Genomic DNA, 18,767 nt, shown 5'->3' with positions numbered 1-18,767 from the left:
CACCTAAAATTATACCCATTTGTATGCTTGCTCACCCCTACTACTTTTCCCCACTGCATTATAAAATCCTTGAAAGCAGAAAAACTATTTCTAATCCCTATAGGTGTCTATCTCTTGAAGTATTAGACATAAAGGGATACAAAATATGAGAGACTCCTAACTCTGGGAAATGAACAAGGGGTGGTAGAAAGGGAGGTGGGCAGGAGGTGAGGGTGACTGGGTGACGGGCACTGAGGGGGGCACTTGATGGGATGAGCACTGGGTGTTATGCTATATGTTGCCAAATTGAACTCCAATAAAAAATAAATAAATATATTTTAAAAATAGACGTAAACATTGCATACTATACAACTCAATACATATGTATCCAATTAATGTTTTGACAAGGTTCTTTTTTCAATCTGCCATTTAAATTGTAAGGACTTCAATGCCAGAACCAGAAACACCATAGCTCTGTTCAAATGTATGTTAACACAGCTTTTATAGACCTGATGTGAGGAAGAAAAGTCACTTTTTCATTTTTATAAGAGTTTCACACGTAATACCTAATATTTTTATGTAAGCATGGACATTTATTTATATAGTAGGATTTCATAAAAGTATTATAAAATCTTTCTACTTGATGGAATGATAGAAAGCCTATATGGTCATATTAGTATGAAGCATATATTTTTATTTATAAAAGGATTTTTAAAAAATACCATTTATCACTAATTTTGTCATGGGTGACATTTTATACTTTCCCCAGCACTATGGAAATATTCCCACATGTCTGGAATTATATCTTCCCATAAATAATAAATAAATTCAATATTATATCTATCAATTTTTCTACCATAAAAATATTCCCAAAACAGCAGGATGATACTGCAATGACTGATTAACCTAAGCCATGTTTCGAAATTGCCATATCGTTGTTATAATTAAGAACACATTGGGGCTTATCTGCACGAGTATCCTGACATTAGACCCAAACTGCTGATGTGGCTTTAATGTGGATTGGGGCAAGAAAATAAACAGCCTTTATGTCTGTAAACTTAACAGCCATCTTGCAGTTCCTTGACATGTTATGCTGATGCTGTAGAAGTTTTTTTTCCTATCATGTGTTCCGAAGCCAGCCAGTCAATTTCAATGTCAAAAACAACTTAAGAGTTTTAGGATCACAGTTTAAACAGCATACCTGCACTCACAGTGAAAATGAGGTAAATAAATACTTTTTTTTTTTGTAAAAGATCAGGAATTTTACTATTAAATGTAAAGGTATGGTTAAAATGGTTCCATAAAATGTATATATCTAATGTCTATAATTAGATGTTTGTGTTAGAGATAAGATTGGATAAATCTAGAGCCTCAGGGAATGGATTATAAGAGTGCTCATTTACTTCTCCCCGATCCACTTAGTATGTTTTAGAATCCATTCCTATTCAAATCCTAAACTTCTTTTCAGAGGCTGCCAGGGTCACTGAGCTGTGTGATGGAGGACAAGCTATGATCTGTGACAGATGTTTTCACCATCATGAAGCAGGAGACTTTAATGAAATGCTGCTTAATGCAGGTTATTCTGATGTTGATCCCATGTTCAACGCTGTATAAATGATTCTGAATTGCAGTTAAATTCTCACAGACACTGCCTACTGATTTTTTTTTTTTTTTTTTTTTTTTTTTGCTGGATTAGTGGGATGTTTTTAACCATAAGCGAAGCGATAAATGAAGATCACTTCAGGGTGTGGTTTTGTTTATGACTTTTACCCATATCTCAAATTTTGGGGTCGTCTTCCACCTTAAGATCACTAGCTATTGAATTGCCTTTTCTTATTTAACAAACAGCTATTTTCTTTCTTTTTTTCTTTTTTAGATTTTATTTATTTATTTGTTAGAGAGTGAGCAGGAAGAAAGTCCAGGAGACAACAGGGAGAACTTAAAAAAAAAAGCAAAGGGAGAGGGAAAGAGAATCCGCAAGCCGACTCCCTGCTGAACGTTAAGGTGACGAGGGGCTCCAAGATCATGGACCCTGAGATCATGACCTAAGCTGAAATAGGAGTCAGCCACCCAACCGATTGAGCCACCCGGGTGTCCCAGCAACCAAGTTTTTTTGTTCCTAAAATAAAACCCAAAGGCTGCATAAGTTCAACTACATTAAATTATTAAATAAATAAATAAATAAGCAAGAAATTTCTCCTAGACTCTGCTTTAAACAGTATAAAGCTTTTTATTTTTGTGATTGCCATTATAAATAGCACAGTTGTAAGAAACTGGGCTATTACTGTTATATCATTTAAATTGTATTGACTCATCCACTTTATAATTTTTAACTTGTAAGGCAGTTTGGGTATTAAATGAGGTCCACCTACAAAGTACTTATAACAGGGTAGCACATAAAAAATGGTTCCATAATGACAACTTCACATCATATTCTATTGATGAAAAGACAAATCCATTTTGACCTCTTATCATCTCTGTAATTATTGCATCTTACAATGGACGCTTTTTAAACCACTGTAGCCAGACAGCAATTATAACATAGCTGTCATTGCTAGTACCTGAATTTTGCTGTTACTCCTGATGGCAATAGCAATTCCATATTCCTGCTAAAAAAAAAATTCAAAACAGCTAAAAACCATTCCTCAGTTGCTTGCTTAAATCTTTTGTTGACATCTTCTGGTGCAGTTAAGAATGCAGCAGCATCAAAACTTAGAGATGGGTTCCAGTATCCTGGAAGAAAGCCCAGGAGACAATAGGGAGAACTTAAAAAAAAAAAAAAAGCATCCTACATCATCAATACTTTTGATACCATAGAGATGATTCTGTATAGGATGGTAAACTTTGACTACTTTGAGTTCGAAAGTGACTTAAAGGATTTGAACTCTGAATGTAAAGGAGATTTTAGGAATGTCTTCCTTTTTAATATGTGCAGTTGAGTGATATCTGTTTTAAAAGCATGTAAATAAATCCTACAAGTGTATTTCAGGTGGCATACAGTAAAAGTTAGGATTGATAAGGAAGCAGTATATCATAGTTTAACTTGTAGCCATTACTCTTTCTTTGACACACAAAGTGATAATATATCTTACAGCCAGTGATATCCTAGATTTAAAGAAACATGGTACTATCATTACCACATGGCTTTTCCAGTCGTACTGCAGAACAACAGACAGCATAAGTTGATTTTAAGTCCCTGTTTCTAATCACCCTAAAGCCTAGTACATTAAAATATGCAGTACTTTAAAACATGTTTTAAAGATTTTCAAGTTGGGGATAACATTCAAAAACACACTGGGTTTTCTCCATCCACAGCCTCTCAGTCCTCGTTTCCCTTAGTCAACAATCCACAGGCTCCATTTGTACCTCATTTCAGCTTCTCTGGAGGTTGGATAATGGCCTCTCTCTTCTAGGTCCTGGTAGTCTCCTAAAACAAATATCATGTATACTACATAGCTTAAATTTTAAGCTGGAGGATGCCAAATGATATAAGATTACTATGTAATTTGCCTTCCTAGTAGTGTGTCAGTCACAGGGTATGTGCTAACAAATGCAAGTTATCATCGTTACTGTTAATCCCAAAGAAGAGAGAATGGTAAGTTTCCTGTTGGCACAATATCTAATCCTCTTGCGTTGCCCATTTTTATAGGTGGAGCTCACTGTCCAAATAGCAGTGCTTTGCAAGAGGTGCGCAGTTGTAACGAGCATCCCTGCACTGTGTACCACTGGCAAACTGGTCCCTGGGGCCAGTGCATCGAGGACACTTCAGTATCATCCTTCAACACGACGACTACTTGGAATGGAGAGGCATCTTGCTCCGTTGGCATGCAAACAAGAAAAGTCATTTGTGTGCGGGTCAATGTGGGCCAAGTAGGACCCAAAAAGTAAGGGCTTTAGAATGACAGCAGTAAATCCGGTGGCCAACCATGCAGGGGATTGACTCAGGCTTCACTTGCTTCATGAAATGAAGCATTTTGATGCTTGTCATACCTGTCCTCAAGAGTAAGATTTGTTTGTTTTGAATGTCAGCCCCTGATAAAGTTATAACAGCTTCGGAGTCTTGTACCTACAATCTATAAATTCTGTAGAAATATTTCTATGTGGTACCTACTTTCTGTTTTATAGTAGCACGTTCTCCTTTATTAAGCTAGAGAGGCAGCAAGAGAAGAGCTTGCTCTGAGCCCGGCTGATCAATAATGACAGCATATGAAGTCTCAGCAGTGCAGGTCATCCGTGACCTCCTGTGTTCCCATAGGCTATTGAGTCCACCAATCTCGTTTAACTGGACTGTAGCCTTCTATGATCTGCCTTTCATTTCCCCTAGAAAATACTATATCAAAAAATACTGAGGCCAAACTTATTACATCTTTTAATGGTTAAATGAATAAGCATTCACTTCTAAGAGAGAGCCTTGGGATAGGATGAGTGTTATGATAAGTAGAAAAACCATCAGTTTCTCACTGTGGTTACAAATAGTGTAATAACAAGGCAAACGGTTTGCTAGAGGGGAAGACAAGGAACCAGAGTTGGCATATTATATATGCCCTGTAAGAAATATAAATGAAAACATGTCATGGCATAACTGAGTTAATCACTTCTTAGAGAAAATTAATAAATCAACTCCCAAAATGTATTCCTTTAAGGGGAAAAAGCCACTTTTATATTTTGAGATATAGACAACATAAATTTTTTAGAATTCAGATCTTTTTAGCCACATGAAACATGGAAAGTAAAATCAGTCAATTTTGCATTGGTTAAAAAAAAAAAAAAAACAGCTTCATGATTTCCAAATACGTGGCCAGGTGCTTCAGTATTATGTGTGACCTTAAGCATGCTCCTTAACTGATTCTGGCCTTAATTTTCAAAGCTTATTGAAAGGATTTAATAATTTTTAAAAATAGTAATAGAAGCACTCAATAAATCTGAGAAAGTATTATTTTCTCTTTAAAATTTAAGAGCCTTCCTAGGGTTTCAGGGAAATGATAATAATGTACTGATGTCTGGAACACTTCAGGGTATAAATATTAATCCCATTAGGAGTTGTTTTTACTTGGTCAGGGTTCCAGACATTAAGGTTATTTTGCCCCATACTTTATTTGATTATATAATTTGAAAGTCTGAAACATTAGAAAATATATGCCAGGAAGACTTGAATAGGTTGAGAAACTATTCTACTTCCTTAATAGGTAGCCCCAAACCACTTTTTTAATAGAAATAATGTGAAAGTTATGAACAGTCTAACACAGGAAGTTAATGTGCAGTGTATTAAAATTCTCTGGCAGTAAGAGCAGGGGCAGAAGTGCTGAGTCCCAGAGGATTCTGGGTCTTGCTGGGACAAGCATGCAAGTAGAGATATGCCCTGCAGAGGGTTGTAACCTGGCCAACCTGGCACAGGGTGGAGGGCAATTATGCTGAGCAGCTACAAGTGAGCTGAGTCTATTCCTGTTCCATGGCTAATCACGTTGCAGATATTTCTGTTGACATTTCTCTCACTTTATCCAAGTTACAAACGGTTTGTGCTAAGCAATAGATACACACATGTGTATAAACCTATGTGTGAAAAAGCCTGATGGATTAATGTCATTAGGTCATTCAATAGGAAGGGCATCCTGAAGCCCCATGTCAAACCACCACAATAATCCATTAAAAATTTGCTTTGCCCCCGCAGCCTTTATTCAATGACCTGGATACATGTATAGATTTGCTAAATTAAGTGGATTTGCTTTGCCATTAAAGTTCTGAAAAATTAAGCAAACACTGAATTCAAAAGACGACGTTATGCCCTTATCCCTAGAAGCTAGGTCAAATTTAGTGGATGCTTTTCAGGAGGAGGCATTTGAAACAAAAATGCAAATAGAAACATTGTTTTAAACTCCTCTTAATAAAACAGATTACTGTGCAATGGTAAAATCAATGTTATTGATCTTATCTATCCTCCGAGTAACAAACTTCAACTCCTATCACATCTGTTTAATTTGACCTTGAATAAGATTTGGGGGAAAATCAATTCCTTGATTTAAACCACAAACACTAAATACAAACAGTACAAAGGAGAAAAGAAACATGTTGACTGAACCAATTGCTTTGCCAAAGGAAGTCTGCATTCATTTTATTGGTTGTAATCTAGGCTGTATAATTTATATTTGTGTGTTCATTTAATGGTTTTGGTGTTAGTAATTTTGTTCTCCACAGTTAGCCAAGTATCTTGCTGTGGATATTTCTAAACTCAAACCGAATTTTGGAGGTTGTCAATGATAACATTGTAAATTCCATTGATTTATAAAGGGCTAAAATTTGAAGAGCTTGCTATGAATCCTCTCTCATTATTAAAGTTGTTAAATTGCTTGATTGAAAAGAAGTGCCTCCAATAATAATTACTAATCAATAATTCTTTAATTCCAAAAGCATAAACAGTATTATATGTGGAGTGCTGCCATATAATGTTCCTGGCTAGGAATGCAGATTAAATTATGATTCTAGTGGATTTATAATTTCATTTGTAACAATTCATTAACTTCTGTGACTCACTTCTAAATATCTTCGTTTTCATAGCAATTAGGAAAATCCAAGATTATCCTCAATATAAACCAGGGAGATTATTTCTTTTTGAAATCCTTGAGTCCAATATATTTTTCAAATCCACTTCTGAATAAACCTTAGCATTATAGAATGAAAGAGGAGAGCATGTATCTGTATAATTGGATAGAACATGATATTTATGCATGAGATGGAACATGTAGATAAATATCTGTAATACAAGTTATATAAAAAGTGAAGTGTCAGCAAAGTGCTATTAAAGAAATTATGGAAAGGAGATTAATGATGTTCATTTTTTTCCCCATTCATAGTTCAGTTATGAAAACCTGATTAACTTACTTGTTAAAAGACAATTTATCCTGACCTACAGAAAATTTGGTTTCTCCCATCAGGAGTATTTTTAAATCCCATTTTCCACTAATTTGCCAACTTATTCTAGCAACTAGTAATACTAGTTGTTTGGTTTATTTCTTCACTGTCTCTGACCTTCCTTGTCAGAGATTTATATAACTTCAAAAGAGAACTCCTCAGGAGTCAGAACAATAAGCTACTTTTAGTCATATGAATTATGTTATTATTTCTTTTTTGCTTAATATACATCCTCTTCTGGTGTTAATGCTAGTGGTCACTATTTGACCACTAGCAATAGTAGAATTAAATCTTAAAGATACAGAGAATAGGGAAACTTAACAATTGCTTAAGTCATTCACAAGACAGTATACTGAAAATTCATACATTGGCTTCTTCAAGTTATCTTTTAAAAAGTGAAAACTCCTGTATAAAATAAGACATTTCAGTGTTTTGTCATTATCTTTCTCTTGTGTTCCTAATAAATGTTTGCTATATCTTTGAAAATAATTAATTTTACTATAATTTGCCAAGAACACAGTGTTTTATTTTTCTTTGAAGTATTGATTGACTATTTATATTTTATTTATATTTACTCTTTTTGTTCCAAAAATATTTTAATTTATAAAATACTTAAAATCCCATAATTCAGATCACTGAAACTGGGGACAACATGGAAGAAAAAATGAGAATAGAGACACTAAATGAAACCAGGAATAAAGTAAAAAACTGCTTATATAATGATCTACCTATATACTTTTATTATTTTATTATTTATTGTGAAAAATATAGCTGTAAATATAGTATTTTCCTTGATCATACACTGTGTATTGAATATAGTCCATTATAAACTTATTTTATGCTACACATCTTTTGTAAAAATAAACTGTAAAACAACCTATAAACTTTAATCAGCAATAAGCATATTTACTTATACAAAGATGCAGAATCAGTCCTTAAATTAGTAGTTTGAATTTCCACAAACTTCTTATAGAGCATGTTAGAAAATATGTATTTGTTAATAGATTCTTATAAGGGGATAAGATAGGATTGTTATATTTTGTTCTAGTAGTACATTACTGTTATTAAATTTACACATCCTGCCTTGAGAAGCATTATTGAGGTCCAGTTTGGAAAAATTAATTTCATTGAATAGTTCTTATGAAAAGTAAACAAGCTCCTGGAAGTTAAATAATACAGGTTGGTGACTGTTTAGCCATTTTAGTAATGAGAAACTTAAAGATATTAAATGACCAGTTTTTCTAGGTTACTAAAGAGGCCAAGTAATTTCCCTTTGCGTGTTCTAGGTGTCCTGAAAACCTTCGACCTGAAACAGTGAGGCCCTGTCTGCTTCCTTGTAGAAAGGACTGTATTGTGACACCATATAGTGACTGGACATCATGCCCCAACTCATGTAAAGAAGGTATGAGCTACAGAGTTCTGAAGTCTACTCACCTAGAAAACCTACTCCAGGCAGGACCTCCAACTTCTTCTGGCTGAGCAATGTTTATGATTCTTACACAGGGCTGGGTAATCCTGGTTTGTCATGCATGCCATAAAATTCTAGTTTCATTCTAGAAAATAGCACAGCTTTAAAGAACCAAATGAATGAGTTTTATGCCAAAAACTGATTTAAGACTATATGATATAGATCAAAATGAATGGATTCTAGACTTTATGCTATTAATAAGATTTCCTTTAACATTAATTCTAAAAGAATGTATAGTGTCCCTGTATTTTTCATAAAGAATGTACAGCAATTTTATCAGTACTCATGGCTTCCAAACCTCTTACTGGCAAGAAATAGATGGTCATGGGCCCAGATTCACCATAGATTCAATTATGCAGCCCCCAAGGCTGGGAATAACCGAAAGAGAAAAATGGCCAAATTGTTCCTCTTCCAATACTTAACATGCCGTGAAGCATTTGTTTGCAAGATGAGGATTTGTTCCCAGTTTGGTTTGGTTTTGCTTTTATTACTCACAAAGACTCTTTAATATAATGGCAGGCACTTTGATAACTCTTTACCCTTCAGGATGGGGTCCTTTCTCATTGCTGCTGAGAAAGATATCAATATCCTCCAGGTGACTTATGCAATACCTTAGCAAGTTTTCTCTCAGTGTCACGGGAGGCGCTGTCTCCTATTTTGTTTTTTTTTTTTTTTTACTATTGCAGCAAATGCAGATGATGTTTCATAAATTTCTTTTATCTTTTTTATTTTATTTATGCTTCTTGACTAAAGAGATTCAATTAAGAATCAACTTCTAAGGGGGCCCGGGTGGCTCAGTTGGTTAAGTACCTGACTCTTGATTTTGGCTCAAGTCAAGATCTCAGTGCTGTGAGACTGAGCCTTGTGTCTACCCTCCACACTCAGTGCAGAGTCTGCTTGAGATTCTCTCTCTCCCTCTCCCTCTGCCCTTTCCCCCATTCACTATTTCTCTCTCTCTAAATAAATAAAATCTTTAAAAAAAGAACTTCAACTTCTAGATTAACAACTATTTTAAATTGCCAAAAATTATTTAAATCCTTAAGAAGCTATATGAAATCATAAATTTAATAATGGGTTGTTTTTACAGTGTGATTATCCTTTTATACAGTTAAAACATCAGTTCCTTTTTATGCTTTTTAAAAAAAATTTAGGTACTCTTGAAGTATCAAATAAAATTAAACCTTTATAAAGTGAGCAAGAGTATACAATTTTGATTTTAAAATTATTTGAGACATCTAAACTGTTTTTGCTGCAAAAAGTTACGTGTTAATATTTTCAAAACAAGTTAATGGCATTAAATTTTATGATTAAAGCAGCATCACTGGGATCCCTGGGTGGCGCAGCGGTTTGGCGCCTGCCTTTGGCCCAGGGCGCGATCCTGGAGACCCGGGATCGAATCCCACCTCGGGCTCCCGGTGCATGGAGCCTGCTTCTCCCTCTGCCTGTGTCTCTGCCTCTCTCCCTCTCATTCTATGTGACTATCATAAATAAATATTTTTTAAAAAAGCAGCATCACTGATAATTTTTCCAGATTTTCTTTTATTTTCTTAAAAATTAACATATGATATTATTTAGTTTGGTCATAATCAGCAACAGAATTCTACTTTATCAGTTAGTATTTCTGTAGCAATTGTTACTCATCACTGCACTAAAAAAGGTTATTACATGGAATTTATGTGCTTTCAAGTGTTATGTTTTCATACTTAATGTTCATGTTAATATGGGATAAGGCCATTTACTAATAATTCCAAAATATGTGCAGTTACATTTATAATCATATAATTAATAATCTAACACAAACTTAGTATTTTTAAGTGAAAATTTTTAAAGATTTTATTTATTTGAGAGAGAGAAACAGAGAGAGGAAGAGAAAACACAGTCAAGGGGATGGGGAGGGACAGAGGGAGAAACAGGCTCCCCACTGAGCAGGATCTCAGGACCTTGGAATCATGACCTGAGCCAAAGACAGACACTTAACTGACTGAGCCACCCAGGCATCTCTATAATACCCTTTAAATAAAATTTAGCAGATAGATGAAGAAATACATTATAAATACTATGTACATGATAATTAAATTAATACTCATCTATATATAAATATTTATATATATACATAAATTTTTATTGGATTTCTTATTTATTGATTCCTATATATATAACTGGTACATTAATGGGCCTGTAGAGAAGACATAGTCTCTGACTTTATGGAAGCTTTTGATCTCATTTAATATATAGAATAATACAAGATTTCTAAAATGTAAAACTCTTCAATGTAAATAAGATAATGTAAGACTATTGAATAAGCTTTAGTGGTAAAACAGAGAGAGCTCTAAGGAAGGGAAGGGGGAAAATATTGTGAGAGCAAATAGCAAAAATCTTGAAATTAAGGTGGAAGCAATCTTTGTGAAAGGGGGAACATATAAAGGAATCCCAAGGGAGGATCAAAAACATGAGGAAAACTCTTAGATGACCATGAGAAGATATGTTGTTTGAGAGGAAAATGACAGCTAGTCCATTGGAACCCAGACTGAGGGGAGAAAAATTAAGATGTGAAGTTGGAAAGAAGATTGGAGACAGGTTATGGAAGACCAAATTGAGCTTCTATATAGCAGGACACAATTTTTAGTTTTTGAACATAAATATGAGTAGTGGATTTCATGATATAATGGAATGAGTGAACTTTAAATCAGCAAATGGTTTGAACACATCCTGGCCACTTAGCAGCCAAGTAACCTTATGTGAGATATTTAAACTTGCCAAGCCTTGGTTATAACATCTATGAGTTGTTCTGTGGCACAAATGAGATATGGTAAAGTGCTCTATGCTTTGTGAACCATGGCCCAACTGACATATAACTTATTAGTTAGTCTATATTTTATATTAATTTTTTATCCCATATTTTATTTTTGTATAAGTTCCTATAGGAAACAAACCACAACCTGCATATAGTCAGTGTCTAGTGAATGTTTTAATTTGACTTATTAAGCGCAATCTTTCTTAGAAGTTTGTGTATCAGTGTGAGAAAAGTATTTAGATCATGATGAAGAGAAAAAAATATTTGTAGATATGTTTATTGATAATTGTTTTTAAATGCTCATCATGTCATTAAACATTATTAAGCAATGATTCATTTTTTCTTTCTACGATGGTTTCTCAAGTAAGTATAATATACTAAGCACAATTTTAAATATAAAGGAAATAGCAGTAACAAGGAAATCAATGATCCTTGCTCTCAGGAAGCTTACAATCTGGTGGTAGGAGACAGACAAGGCATTTAATGACTGTTCTAATCTCTCAACAAGTATGAAGGATCAAGGGAAGTGTGTAGGGGTGATGAGGAGAGAAAAGAAGATGTGACATCTTTTTGGAGAATGCAAAAGCAGACAAGCTAATAACATACAGAATTTCTTGGCACCATGGAGTGCCTATTTAGTTGTATCTTTAAAAAGGGGTTGCTCCACACAATTGTCCTTATTTCTCCAGCCGTGTTCAGCTGCCTGAGTGCAGAAAAAGTGTAACAAAAGAATTGGTTTAGATTAGAGTTGGGGCTTTCCCAGGAGAGTACAAGGTAAGAAAGAGAGGAACAGGGAATTAAGGATGTTTTCAAGGGAGTCCTTATTGTAGTAATGAAGTATGAAACCGAAGTTAGGTTGGGATGGAAGTGAGGTCATGAAGAGAATGATAGATAATGGAAAAGTAAAAAAGTAATAAGGAAAGTAGACTAGCAGTCACAAGTGAATTTGAGGAATTTTAGTAGGATGATAACTGAAACTGTTGACCTAGAAGGTTAGGAGGAGTGATAGGAAAGTAAGGAGTTTAAAGATGAGCATGTGCAATGATAGTAACTAATGATAATTACATCAAGGGATGAATGAGAAAAGCTAGTAATTGATTTGAAATGGAGGGAAAGGTCATTGAAGATGAGGAGGAGCACTAACTCAGAGCCCAGCACCTTGCATGGAATAATCATGTGGTTGCCAAAGCCACCAGACTGGTGGCAGGGGTAGGAAGAGAAAGGATTACGGTGAGGGACATTCTAAAGTTGTTAATTAATGAAATGTTGGTAGCTGGCTGCTACAAGGTAAATAGCTGATGGAAAGTTGATGACAGAGGACTTGGAGACTTTTGAAGATAAACGGAGAAGAAAAGACTAAGAAATGTCTAGAATCAGCTTCCACTGGCAAAAAAAATATGAAGGAAACTTTCCAAGAAGAGATAGAAGATGGGTGACTGAGTGGAAGGATTGGAGGATGGAACAAAATGAGAAGTTGAAAATCAGGTTATGTATGTAGGGAGTGCTGTGGGTCTAGATGATGATGGAAGACATGTGGGGGTGACAAGAGGGATGGTGGCAGGGGTGCTAGCTTCTTGTAAGTGACAGACAGCTGAGATATATAATGAGTTTAGTTGGGCTGATCTTGTGAAGGGTTTAAATAACCTCTGTGAATTAAAATGCACAGTGCTATTAGGATACTGTTCTCCCCTGGAGCTTCTGGGTGGTGGTGGCCAAAGAGTGCAAGAATGCCAGCACAGAAATCTACTGTGCTGTGACAAGAAGCTCTCTGAGAGATAGGGCTGTGTTTGGTCGTCTCAGCAAGAACAGGAGATCAGCCCTGCTTGTTCTATTTGGAGGTTCTCTATTGAGTCCTATATAACAAGAGGTTTTTAGAAACCCTAAACCTAGGCACTCAGACTTAAAAAGAATAACTCTAATTGTGTATTGAGGAAATAAAGCCTAGGGGATGGCAGAGAGGGTTGCTCTTGGACAACAGTGCCAAGATGCTTTGTGTGTCTGGATAAGCCTTTTCTGTATTTGCCTGTAGACTGCTATAACTGATAATAACGATACAGTGGTGTAATAGAAAACTAGCCTATTGTTTTAAGGACAACAAAAGCAATGACATATGGGGTTAGGGGTTTTTTTCCCATCATTTGGTATGAAATGGGAATAATCCAAACTTCACTGAAATAACACTGACTTCCACATACAATTAAAAATAGTAAATGGAGTTCTATGTCCAAGGATAGATAATAGCAACAGAAAATTAACTCAGGGATAGAGTGTTTTTTTTTAATTCTGCAGGTAAAGTCTAAATTGTATTAGAGTTTTAAATTTATGAAAATGTGGAGCCACCCTTCCTTCAAAAATCACTTTAAAGAGGTAATATTGCAAAAAAATGGAATAGAATAGCTTAGCATTCCAGGACGAACAAAAGGAATTATTTGAAATGTTATTCAGAGAGGTCTCAAGATATGTCTTGAAAAATCAATGCCAATGAAGATCAGTTGAGTAGAGAGTAGTTTTAATCCTCAAACCAATGCACTTGTTAACTTTTTCCAAGTTTTTATAAATTTTTACACAAGACTTTTATAAGAAGTAGTAAGCATTTATGCATATAAATTATTTATAACTATAATTTTAAAAATGTCAATACTTTTGATTAAATAATACATTTCACTATTCACATTTTGTTCACTCCTTTTTTCTAACTGCATTTATTGACTTGAGAGCTAGAACGGATATTGCAGAGATATCTATTCTACCTTGATGCCCTGAAGCAGTGTGACGTTAGGATTACCCCGAAAGATGTGAAAACTACCTTTACATTTTGCTTCTTACATGAAACATTTCCCTTTCAATTTCCTAGCTCAATGTTACTCCAGCCTGCCATCCATCCCTCCCATCTAGCTTAACAAATCTTAGTTTTTCCTGCCCTTTACATCTTCCCATCAAGTAAATTCCCCGGTGAAATTTATCTTGAATGTCTTCAAATAATCTGTAAAATGCCATAACTACCTAAGAGATTGCATGCCTTCTGAGTCTGTGTGCCTCATTATCACATAATTGTTTTCTGAATATATAATCCTTTTTTTCTATTTCCAGCTTAGATAGATACTTTCAAATATAAACAGGAATATTTCTTTATTTTCCCCATGTTTATTATTTCCAGGGAACAGAACGATCCCTTATTTTGTATTAATCCTCAGTGCACAAATTTTGTACCCATGTGCTTCCTACTATAAGAAAGTAGATAAAAAGAAATAGAAGATACTAACAGTCCAGTTGAGAAGTGAGATAAATGTGTTTGTTCATCCAGCAAATATTTGTTAAATCCTTACCATGTGTGACTGGTATCCTAGGCACTAAAACACAAAGATAAATGGAAACTATACATGTCTGTCAACCAAATACAATAAACTAGGTGCATATGCATACAGGAAGCCATGAAGGTTATAAAATTCCAAGTTTGCCAGCTCAAGTTATTAGTGAGAAACCTTCCACTTTTCTTTTCAAATGTATGCTGTAGCTCTGCCTTTGTCTGCATTCTGATCTGAGGGCCCTATAACCTGGCTGAGCTCCACAGTGCTATTTCTTTGAACATACAAGTAATTTCCTAACTGAGATCTGAGAGTCACTGAAACTCCCAGTGGATACGAACATGGGTATCCTGACACTTCCTGTGTAACCCCATTAAACTTCCTCTGTAGGTGTTAGGGTTTTAGAATGTCCTGCTTTCATCAGCTCACACTCTCTGTTTTGCGGGCTGCACAAGGTTAAGGTATTTGAACTTTTTAAAGAATAAACGGATTGCTACTGTGGAATCAATTATGGAAGTAAAAAGGGTTATTGTGGTCTTATATATAAAACACAAGCTTGTGGACATTGTGATGAGAGGCACTAGAATGTTTTAGAGCTGTCCCTGAGGTGAAATTTTTACTTTCGAGTCAAAAAATGAAGTGTGATTGAAACACTACATGCTGCCTCTCAAATCTGAACAGTGCTGCCCGTGTCCCATGTGATATCTAGATAGTTAGTGACCAGGAGTTTTGGTGTATAAAGTGCCACTGATGCTGAGCTCATGGTCTCCACCAGGCTCCAGATCCTTGAGTCTCAATTCCATGTCTGTTGTCTACCTGCAGGTAGAGAAGGGGTTGAGAGTTACTGACTCTGAGAATCTTGATCATTCCAGAAACAAAGGCCTGCTCCTCCATGTTCTTTCTCTCTTTTCCCTGTTAAACAGACGCACACCTCCCTCCTTCTCCCAATGCCAAACAGATGATTAGAATGGTTATTTAGCTCATATACTCTTTTAAAAGGATGAAAGACATATCATAACATTAAAAAAAGAAAAATAATAGAAAGTATAAAAGAAGGATGAAATCAAGTAGTAAATGGAATTGTGGAGAGGAAGGGAAAAATTATCCTATCAAGTCAAAGTTAAGGTAAGCTCCTGCACTTGAGAAGAAAATTAGCCCTGAGATTCTAAAGAACGAAGCAAAAAATAGAAACCTGTAAGAGTTTTAACAGACTGTCAAGGGAAACAAAATTTTCCTTGTTCTCAATTATTAGAGGAATTTGTCACCTGGATCTTAAAATAGGGGCCATTGGACAACATAATGATGGAAGCAGCATTAGCAATTTTATTAAAAGTCCCATTGCATTTCTTACATTTTTCCTAGATAAATGATATTTAATATGTAAAAGTTGCAGCTGGCATTCAAACTGCTATTTTACCTGTAGTATTCTAATTATTCACTGAAATAGTTAACATAATCACTAATGGGAATAATGCTAAAAAGTTGCATGTGGACCCTAGAATCTTAAATTGAGATAAGATATACAAGGTCATCTATTCCAATAGATCTCAAACCTGGCTGTTCATTCACAATTCCCTGGCAAGCTTTGTAAAAATCAGATTCCCAAATCCAGCTCCCAAAGATTCTGACCGATTTGTTTTTATTTTCAGTTTTTAAAGGAAATTCTTCTACATAGTCAGACATTTGGGAATCCTTAATCTGGTTTCTGTGGAAATCTTCAGTCCACGTTGCTGGGAATCACTTGCCCAGACTATGTTGAGGGATGCCCCGACTTCATGAGGAAAGATATCCCTTATTAGGAAGTTCTAATTGTCAAATCACATTTCTCTACTAACACAATAACATTAAGAAAATTTCATTTAATTTTTTATTAAACATCCATTGTTAAGGACTGCTAACCCTTCTAAATTTTTCTTCTCCTGTCTCTGCATATCAAATATTTAATGATCTTGCAGAAAATGTAAATGCATTAGGGGGACTCTATTAAAACAATTCTTTAGGGAATTCTAATGTAATTAAAATTGTGTCATGTGGTCATTTGTCCTTAAAGGGTATATATTGTAAATTGAAATATCTTTTATTAAAGTTGGCAAGTCTTACACATTATCTCAAGTACTAAAATATTTGGACATCTTTATATGAGTAATACTGTCAAGTGGATATCTTCATTGAAGGTAAATCTTAATTATTTCCATTGTTTTTTAAAAAAATAAGTTGGAGTCATTTATTTACAGTAATTGCTACTATGAATGCTTCTGTAAAAATTCTGCCTCTAAGAAACCACTTTTGTTTCACTACTTACGGCCCTGATGTTTAGAATGTGACCTGAATTGAAGATCTTAGACTGTTTAACATGAATAATAAATGACTAGAATAATTTATGAGGTATGCATTTCAAATTAAGTGAATAACAAAGAAATAAAATTTCACATTAAAACATTGAATATAGTCTCCTAAGAAAGATTCATTAGAACTGTATGAGTCCCATGTGGTAAATAGGACTATGTGAAATGGCATAAAAATAAACCTAAGGTAAAGGAAAATAAATTAATTAGATCTGTCATATTTCTCCAGGGGAAAGAAATATACAAAGGAGCAATTACTTTGTAGCTGCACATTAGGAAGGCTAGTTGACTATGGAACTATTTTCTCTGTTCTTCACATTTTTGAATATAAATTGATTAGGTTCTCGGTATAAGGGTCTGGAGAATTTCGAAAGTGATTAGACTAGATGAGGCCTCTAATTCAGGGATGTCAAAGCACAGGTAGCTGGGAGCAATGTAATTTCTTCACACCGGCTGGTATTTGAAGATTGTTTTAGCAGTGCAGAGTACAGCAGTTAAAAAGCTGCCTCATTCCAGGGGACTCCGGAGTCAGAAAGCAGTCTCGGCACCGGGTCATCATTCAGCAGCCGGCCAACGGGGGCAGGGACTGCACGGACCCACTCTACGAAGAGAAAGTCTGTGAGGCCCCTCAAGTGTGCCAGAGCTACAGGTAATGGAGTTAAAGAAAAATCACTGTGAGCCATGCACTGAGCGAATACTTCAAGACCATTTTCTTTCCGATGATGAGAAAAGAAAGCCAATGACTGTCCCGCAGCCTCAGCAGAGTTTGCAACTGTTTATGGCTGGATGTGCCAACTCTTGCCTCTTTAGGGGAGCTGTTCTGCTACCGAAATTATCTCCAGGGAGACAAATACTTGTGTAAATTTCCAAACTGTATCACTAGCTCCGGGGATTTGGGGAAACATCTTATGTTGATTTTGAACTATAAGAAATTTAAAAAAAAAAAGAAAAAAAATAAACTATAAGAAATTCAAAGAAGTAGTTAGTAATTATGAAACATATAAGCAATTCTTTTTCTGGGAGAGGAGTAGCCTAAGCCTTCCTCCCCTGGCTCTCTTCAAAGAGCACCTGTTCCTCATAAACGCTGGCATTCTGGTTCACAAAATGACATCTTTATTTGAGTGATGCTAGTAAAATGTCTGTCCTGTTCATTTGTGGCCACCTCAAGGAAAATTCAGGTTATTCAGGCTCTACATCATCATCTTGATAATTATTAGGGAAATTTTTCCTTGTGACTATTAAAAGAAAGCACCTAATCAAAACTTGATGTGGTATAAAATTGCCATCTGATGACAGATGACATATTATGGCAGTAACTGATGGTTATGTGTGATCACAAAATACGATGAATCTGATGGTAAATTTGCCATCTTAATTTCTCTGTATTTAATTCTGATATGACAAACAGTATAATTGCATGTTTACCCTGAACAGTGACAACTATCAGCCCCAAGCTAATTTATTTGGGAGCTTTGTTTTTGTAAAATGTGTTGTAATTGCGATTTCTGAGTTACCCCTACACTGCTAACCAAAAGATACCATTCAAAAGGCTCATGACATGAATAGTTTCACAACTCTAATATAAAGTAAACAGGGCAGCTCCAGTGGCTCAGCGGTTTAGTGCTGCCTTTGGCCCAAGGCATGATCCTGAAGACCCAGGATTGAATCCCACGTCGGGTTCCCTGCATGGAGCCTGCTTCTCCCTCTGTGTCTCTGCCTCTGTGTGTGTGTGTGTGTCTCATTAAATAAATAAAATCTTTTAAAAAAAGAATATAAAGTAAACATACCTTATTTAAATGGGATGCATCACTTCTAGTACTATCTGCTACATCTGATGGCAGTCCTAATCCAAGAAAAATGTAACAAGTATCAACTATACTTCAGGTTTTTTTTTTTTTAAAGGCTAACTGCAGCTATAGATTCAATTTCTGTAGAAGTTGACAGTGATGAGCTCTTGTCTCCACAGCCAT

General features: G+C 35.3%; 1 protein-coding gene across 1 annotated transcript in view; it reads left to right on the top strand.

Moving 5' to 3' along the window:
* The window catches only part of THSD7A (thrombospondin type 1 domain containing 7A), a 427,016-nt gene that overhangs the window by 330,899 nt on the left and 77,350 nt on the right, over positions 1–18,767 (top strand). Inside the window, exons 8-10 of the mRNA XM_055314853.1 lie at positions 3,629–3,863; positions 8,172–8,287; positions 17,314–17,446. Of these exons, the coding sequence (XP_055170828.1) occupies positions 3,629–3,863; positions 8,172–8,287; positions 17,314–17,446 (484 nt within the window). The remainder of the gene's footprint in view (positions 1–3,628; positions 3,864–8,171; positions 8,288–17,313; positions 17,447–18,767) is intronic.

The sequence above is a fragment of the Nyctereutes procyonoides genome, unplaced genomic scaffold (assembly GCF_905146905.1).
Source record: "Nyctereutes procyonoides isolate TBG_1078 unplaced genomic scaffold, NYPRO_anot_genome, whole genome shotgun sequence".
Taxonomy (NCBI): domain Eukaryota; kingdom Metazoa; phylum Chordata; class Mammalia; order Carnivora; family Canidae; genus Nyctereutes; species Nyctereutes procyonoides.
This window is presented reverse-complemented; position numbering and strand designations above follow the sequence as displayed.